Here is a 7954-nt window from a genome sequence, read left to right as displayed (position 1 = left end):
TCCAAGCTCTGCAAGCACAGCTCAAATCTCTGAGTTCCAGATACATCTTCCCCCATTATCTTTTGGGCTAGCATCTTGAAATTCAAGAAGGCAAATATCCAAACTTATCTTCCTCCCTAAATCTGTCCCTTCCTGTCCGGTATCCTTCTGAGTAAACAGTACCACCATCCATTTTAGGTGATTTTGTTCTAAAATTTCTTTAACTATTTAACAATCTATTCATTAAAATGACTCAGAAGGCATCAGAAGGATTTCCCCTTTCTGTAAAAATCACTTGTGATAATTACTGAAAATTAACCAGAGCACCAGAAGAAAAAAAAAAATCCATAGAAAAGGTGATCTAAACTTTCTGTTTAAAAATATAATACAACCACTATCATTACAGTACAGACATAAAGACAGCTTATAAACAGCTTTGACTTGCAAAAGATCCCTCTGTTGAGGATAATTTAAGAATTTCAAAGACCTGGCCCTTTATAATAACTTAGCAGAGAATGGGCTTTTTTTTTGATATTGGTAATAGTCAGTTTAATTTGGATCCATAATGTGCACTGACTCATAGTTGACTTTGGGTTTTAATTACTTATGAGTGAAATGTGAATCAAGTCAAGTGATCTTGTGAATAACTGTTCTATCCCAGCCAACTTTATGTGTTAAATTAAATGATTTTCTTTAGGCCTAAGAAAAATGACCCCCAAACAAGAAAAATCCCCCCCCCAACCAAAAAAAAAGCTCCTGCATTCTGGCATATTACATGTTTTGGTGTTGTCAAATATGGAAGCTAAGCCAACTTAGATTCCTGGAGTTTCCACATCTGGAAGGGAATCTCTCATATGTATCACTGACCAGCTCAATACTTATAAAGAATAGAGGTAACAGTTTGGCTCAACCTGATGCTCTTGTTCCGTGGTTATGTTCTGTAACAATGTTGATCTAATTAAGGAAAAGGGTACCTGTAGCACACACCTGGCATTTTCTGCACTCCTTGACTATTGTCAGACTATAGCATGAATTATGAGAGCTAAGTTTCCATCCTTAAAATGTGGTTTTACCTAGCAAAACAAAATTAGGAGCACTGGCAGTGGTCATACCCTAAGTCGTGAGAATTTAATTCATTCATTCTCCAAATATTTACTAGAGCACTTACTAACGTGTTTTGATCTAAGCTCACTGCTGGGTGTACAAAAGTGAGCAAAGCTGACTTCAGAGTCAGCCCATCCTTCCCAATCTAGTTGGGGTGAGAGATATTCAACAAATACCGTGAAATTAAGTATCAGTTTAGACCTAAGGGACCTAGGCTTAAAGCAGAGTGAGGACCCAGCAGCCTGAGGATCCAGCCAGAGGGAGCAGGGACAGGGGCTGAGACCTTCTTTCCAACAGAAAGCAAGCTGGCATGGTTGAACCATTCTGAGTATGGGGGAGGAGGGGAGATCTGCGTGAAAATGCAATATATCCTTTTTCATGCAAACATATGGGGAATGGTTTTTTAAAAATCCTACAGGAAAAGTATGTATCATTTTTATGTTTAAGTCCAAAACTGGCAAACATGGCATCCAACCTTAGTTCTGGGCTGAACAGGGAGCAAAAGAGACTCCCTCCTAAGATTACATGTCTAGGTAGCCCCGATCATCACCTGAAGTGCCAGTAATGGACAGGGAGAGGTTGGCAAAAGGAGCAGCAGAGTCCCATGTGACTGGCCACCTATCCTCATCACTGACACTTTCTGGTAGTACGGGGAGCCTGCTTAGCTGAGTACCAATGAGCTTCACTAGCTTAAGTGAGGCTGGTCAGAGTTAGTCAAATTTTGCAAAATGGAGCAGTTACCTATTAACTTGCTAACCTCCTCACTTTATAGTATTTCTTCTTATCTAATATAACAAAGCCAGTACAAGCAAAGGTTTGTGGTTCTCAATTGCTTGAGGCCAGCTCTCTCCCACTTCTCCTACATCTTCTATCTTCTTGCAAGATAATTATTTCTTCTAATATTCAGATCACACCAAGCTCTGCTTCTGTCCACACCTCTTCCTAAGTGATCTGTTCATTTCCACAGATGTGGAGTTCTCTAAGGGTCACTTCTTATTCGCTTTCTCAACCAAATGTCTTACCTTAACATTCTTTCTTAAAGTATTTTTCTCAAGGAGTAGTGACATCTTCGAACATCTCATTTAAGGAATTATTGGAGATAAGAGTCAATGGAGTAAAAATTGGCGAAATGAGAAATATAGTTGAAATGAGAAATAGTTAAAATGACAGGAACAGCTGAAGGAATTAAGGAGGCAAAAGCTAAGGGAATGAAAACTGAATGCCTAAGAAATACAGCGCAAACAACAGGGACGGTGGGATGATCTCGGGCAGAGCCTCAGTCCCTGCCTCTGAATGTGAGGGACTTGGACCAGATATTCTCTCTTGCCCTTTCCAGATCTGAAATTGGGGGCCTTCTGTCTCCTCTACCAAAACAGATTCTGCTTATTACAGTTTCTAGAAAGTAAATTCGCATATTGGGGGATCCAATTCTAAGTTATAAGGCTCTAGTTATAGTTTAGGGCTCTAAAACAGCACTCCAGTTACTCAAAAGGGTCTGGTTGGCCAAATTACCATCAAAGGTGCACAAAGGAAATACTATGGAGCCTGGGCTTAGGAACTGGCTCCACTCTCCCCAGTTCTAACATCTATCTGTCAGAGTAGCACCTTCATCTAAGAGCAGAGCAGCTGGGATCCAGAACTAGAGGTGGTATGTCAGCTACTGGCATGGAGCGGTCTCAGTAGCTGCTAGGTATACTCATTTCTTGAGATATTTAGAGTTGCTCTTCCACCTTTTGAACATTTCTTAAAAAAAAAATGTTGACACTCTCAATCCCAGATGATGATTTGTACCCTCAGTACTATGACAAAAGGGAAATAAAATTTTGTAAATCTTATAAACACAGTGCCTTTTGGAGTACAGCAGAGGACTAAAAATAAGTCCCAGGAGTCAGTAAATTATAAGTATCTCTTATGGTCTTGACTCTAAGTGTTAACCCACTGGAATCTATTAAATACTCTATATCAACTATGTGATATCTACTATCTACTGTTATGTCATCCGCATAGTCCTTGATCTGTCGGAATTATACAGGGGCCCGTAATAAGCCTTCTGAAACAAGCCTCCTGTATGTGTTTACTGCGGAGTAACACAACTCCCTCTTCAGAGAAAACAAAGCAAAGGTCCACAGATCCACCATGCTTTCAGGAATCTTCGGGCCAAAGATGGTAGGTATTCTGTGTCTCCTGGAGACATTATTGGAGAATATAATTGTTTTCCCTTAGAGTCTACTTGAACCTTTGCTTCAAAATAAAATAGGATGATGGTACAAGGGTGCGTCCATTTCCCTGGGACTTAAATAATAAATAAAAGTCCCTAAAGCATAAGAAATAACATAAATGAAATGAAAACATTACAGGGAGTGTTGGGATCTTGGGGACAGCCTCAGTCTCTGCCTCTGAATGTGAGGGGCTTGGATGAGATGCTCTCTCTTGGCCTTTCCACATCTGAAACTGGGGGCCTTCAGTCTTCTCTACCAAGCCATCCTTCCACCTCAGTCTCCTGAGTAGCCAGGACTACAGGCGTACACCACCACACCCGGCTAATTTTCTTATTTTTTGTAGAGATGTGATCTCACTATGTTGCCGAGAATAGTGATTTACACCAACTGGGTGGACAAACTGAATAGTCGATAACTATTCATTGATCATCTCCTTTTGTTGCTAATGATGAACTGTGACTTCAACAGCAGCAGCTGCCAAGAGACTTAGTTTCTAGTTTTTCTTCTGTCTGCACTGGGCTAGGTGGGAAGAGTGTCATCTTATGTTCTTACATTTTCAGTAGTTTTAAAAACAAAAACATTGATAACAGCAACCACAGAGGAGTCATATAGATGTTCTGTACAGATACTGTGTAGAAATTCTGGCATTAGAAAGAGCCATGGTTAATGACAATAACGTAGCTAAAAGTCCTATCTTCCAGGCAGCAAATCTTGAAAGAATCTTTTCTTATTTTTAAGGGTTTTAAAAGACTGTAGGACTCTAAAATCAGAGCTATTACAAGGGAAATGTCATTCCTTTAACTGCTTTCTCCAAAAACAAGTTACAAAGCTCTAATTGGAAGTATTCATTGTATAATAGTAAGGTATCCCGGAAAATGACTAAAACAATGAAGGTAAGTAAAATATAGAAGGTTAATTGAATATTTTTAAGCTGTTGATTGTGTCATCCGAACAGTATTTTATTTATTGTGGTAAGAACACTTAACATGAGACCTACCTTCTTAACAAATTCTTTTTCTTGTTTGGTTTTTTTTTGAGACAGGGTCTTGCTGTGACACTCAGGCTGGAGTGCAGTGGCGCAATCACGGCTCACTGCAGTCTCGACCTCTGGGGCTCAAGTCATCCTCTCACCTCAGTCTCTCGAATAGCTAGGACTACAGGTATGCACCACCATGTCCCGCTAATTTTCTTATTTTTTGTAGAGACGGGGGTCTCACTATGTTGCAGAGATTGGTCTTGAACTCCTGGGCTCGAGAGATCCTTCTGCCTCAGCATCCCAAAGTGCTAGTATTATAGGCATGTACCATAGCACCGGGCCTTGACAAAGTCTTCAATGCAAAATACAGTATTGTTAAGTATAGGCACAATGTTGTAGTGCAGATCTTTACAACTTACTTATCTTGAGTAACTGAAACTTTGTATCCATTGAACAGCAACCTTCCATTTTCCCCACCCTACAGTCCCTGGTAACCACCACTTCACTCTAGGTTTCTATGAGTTTGATCATTTTAGATAAAGTCAGGTCACTGCAGTATTTGATTAAGTGAGACCATGCAGTATTTGTTTTTCTGTAACTGGCCTCTTTCATTTGCATAATGAATTAAGCATTTTAAACATAGCTAAGTGAAATCTTTATGAAGTAACTAACTGGCTAAAAGTGTAAGGTCTTAAACTAAAGATCTCTTGGTTATAACTACACAATACAGTATTCCCAAATGAAATACTACTACCCCCAAAAGACTTTCAACAGAGAGAACATGGCTAGGACTTAGGTGAGAGTTTTACGATACTAGCATAATCAGAGATCATCTCTGCATTGCTAGTCGCTTTGTGTTATATGAACTCCTTCAATGGAAACTAATCACAAGTTGTTTATTAAAGTGTTCTGCACAGGTTCATTTTTCACCTGCCAAGACTGATCTGCCTTTAGCATATCACTAAGTTGTAACGAGAAAACAACATGGAAGAATCCAAGTGTGCATTTAAAATTAGAGGTTAGGGCCTAACAACATGTATATCACTAGGTCTAAAAGTAAGCCAGCAAGATTAGATGTGCTGAGTATCTGATCCATAAGCAAACTGAAAAGCAAAGTAGATCCAAAACTGTGATCTGAAGTAAAAGATGCCTAGTAGAGAAGACAGGAGAGAGAGAGACCCTTCATGAAAGTTTGTGCTGATCAACAAAAAATACTAGCTTTGAAATGAAATTAGTTTTGGATAAAGATGAAAACCTTGAAGCCTTTTAACATAATATATAATATTATATCTAAAAGTAATGCAAAAAATGCAACCTTATTTAGTAGCCCTACTTATTTTTCAAGTAGGGGCATTTAAAAAAAAGAACTCTAGAAGTTGAACCATATGATGTCACCATTTTTTTTTTTTTTTTTTACATTAAAAAGTTCGAACAGTGGAAATTTCATTATGGCTCCCCCAAAAAAAAAAAAAAAGGGAGGTTCATTAATTCAATGCCAATAACAAAAACTTGAAGACATACTAACATTTTGTGGTTTCAAAAGGGCGTTTACTTCTGTGGAAGAGTGTTATTGAAGCAGAAACAGGATTTTTAACATTCTATGCTAAATTTATGCTTCAAGTCTTACAAAGCTGTGGCTAGTCAGTACCCACATAAATAAGACTAAAAATAAAATTTTCCATTTATAACCACACCTTTTTCTTTTTGTCTCACCTATAATATCCTTCCCTAATAGAACTTTATTCCCCATAGATTTCTCCATCCCTCTTGCTGGATCCCTGAAACCAGCTATTAATGGTAAAACTTCAAGCACACAGTCCTTCTGTGCCCACACATACACCCCACTTGTCAATCTATTATTCACCGGTTTTCTCCTACTCACTCCAGCCCTTCTCTACTGCTCTTCTTTCTTCCAACCTTGGCACATTGAGAGTCCCATCTGTCCATGTCAGGTTGTAGGTTCTCTCCACCCCTTTCCTTTTAATACACCAGTGACCTAATCTCTTCTGCATAGAATGTGGCGATTCTCGTAGGTCTCTTGGCCTTTCCCATATAGCTGTTGTTTTAAACAATGCATGCCAGATTTTTTCATGTTATTTTCCACTTTTGCCATATGTAGATTTTGGTGGCTGCCTCAAAACCAATTTTACCTATAAGACTTCATAGAATCTGAATTGTATAAGCTAGGCTTGGTGTGCATACCTCCAATGTAAATATCTGAATAAAGATACACATCTATAGTAGGTATGTTTCTACGTGGATTGCTATTTTCTTTTGGCACACAAAACACAATGCTTTCTACGGCAGCATTTCAGAGGTCCTTCTTAAAACAAGGAAAAAAAAAAAAAAAAAGAAAAGAAAACAGCAACTTCCCGGGCTCAGGAAGATGAGCACAAGGTCTCAGTGAACTCCCTTACGCTATTTAATATGAGGGAAGTAATTTAGAATGGGAAGGGGAGCTCAAAGTGCCTTCAACATTTTTTAACAATGGGAAGTTGCAGAACAGTGCAGGTACATTTCTGACTTTGACTCTACTGAGTGTAATCATTTTCCACCTTTGATTTTTTTAGCAGTTGTAGAACGCATTTAGCAATGTCACCGGCAGACAAACATAATATTTGATACTCCATTGTTCTGACCAACCCGGCAAAACCAACCACCCTGCATTTACTTACCTTGAATTTGCTATTTCCACTTTGGTTCTCGCCATGGCAGCTGCCCTTTGGGCGCCTTCAATTGCTCTGTCCACCTTCTCCCTAGTTTTTGTATGTCTTATTGGTATAAGCTGCTTCCTTATCCCACGGACCAGAATATTATTTTTGTATTTTCCCTCTTCTTTGGAGCCGTCAGGAAACACGGTACAGCCATATCCATGCCTCTTGTTATTTGCCCACTCCCCTTCATATTTCATGCCATTGGAGCGCTCGCTAACGCCGAAGCCGTTGCGCTTGTCGTTCTTCCACTCGCCCATGTAGGTTTCCGTGGTGGTGGCGTCCACGTGGTCTTCCACCGGGCAAAAATCACAATCTACATCGCCGAAGCTGATCGTGGAGTTGGCATCGCTGGAACTAATTCTGCTCATGGCCGCGTCACTGCGGACAGAGCTGCGCTTGCTCGAGATGGAAGACTTTGATTCGGACTTGCGGAGTTTCATGCTTCCGAGAAGTGAGCCCCTCCGGAAAAGGCCGCCCTTCTTCTTGCCCGCTAGCTCAGCGTCTGCGTGGAAGTTGAGCACGAAACCACCGCGGGTACCAGCCGGGCTGTCAGCGGCGGCCGCGGCGTCGTGGAGCACGCTGCCGTTGCTCTGCTCGCTGCGCAGCGAGGCCAGCGAGGTGCGCAGCGGCGAGCGTATCACCGTGGCCATGCCGTAGGGCACGCTCTGGCGCACTCCGTAGCCATGCCGCATACCTCCGGCCCACTGGCCCTGGTAGGTACCTTGGAGAGACCGCAAGAAAGCACCGTGAGTCGGCAGCAGAAGCTGCGCAATCACCTGCACCATCCAGCGCACACTGGCGCAGGCCTGCCCAAGGTCAAATCTGACCATTTCCAAGTCAACCCTGGAGGATACTTTGCATCCACTTGTGAATCCCCGCCCTGTAATTTTGGGGGTAAGGTTTTAATGTCATTGCACAGAATTTTCCAGTAGTCAGATAATTTTTGCTTTTCATTAAAAAAT

General features: G+C 40.9%; 1 protein-coding gene across 2 annotated transcripts in view; it reads right to left on the bottom strand.

Moving 5' to 3' along the window:
- The window catches only part of JPH1 (junctophilin 1), a 79148-nt gene extending 71438 nt beyond the window's left edge, over window positions 1-7710 (bottom strand). For both annotated transcript variants that reach the window (XM_011981983.1, XM_011981982.1), the window contains exon 1: window positions 6954-7710. In XM_011981983.1, the coding sequence (XP_011837373.1) occupies window positions 6954-7684 (731 nt within the window). In that variant the 5' untranslated portion in view covers window positions 7685-7710. The remainder of the gene's footprint in view (window positions 1-6953) is intronic.
- Between the last annotated feature and the right edge of the window lie 244 nt (window positions 7711-7954).

This window comes from Mandrillus leucophaeus, unplaced genomic scaffold, assembly GCF_000951045.1.
Source record: "Mandrillus leucophaeus isolate KB7577 unplaced genomic scaffold, Mleu.le_1.0 Scaffold233, whole genome shotgun sequence".
Lineage (NCBI taxonomy): Eukaryota > Metazoa > Chordata > Mammalia > Primates > Cercopithecidae > Mandrillus > Mandrillus leucophaeus.
Note: the sequence above shows the minus strand (reverse complement) of the source record. Positions and strands in the feature narration are given on the sequence as shown.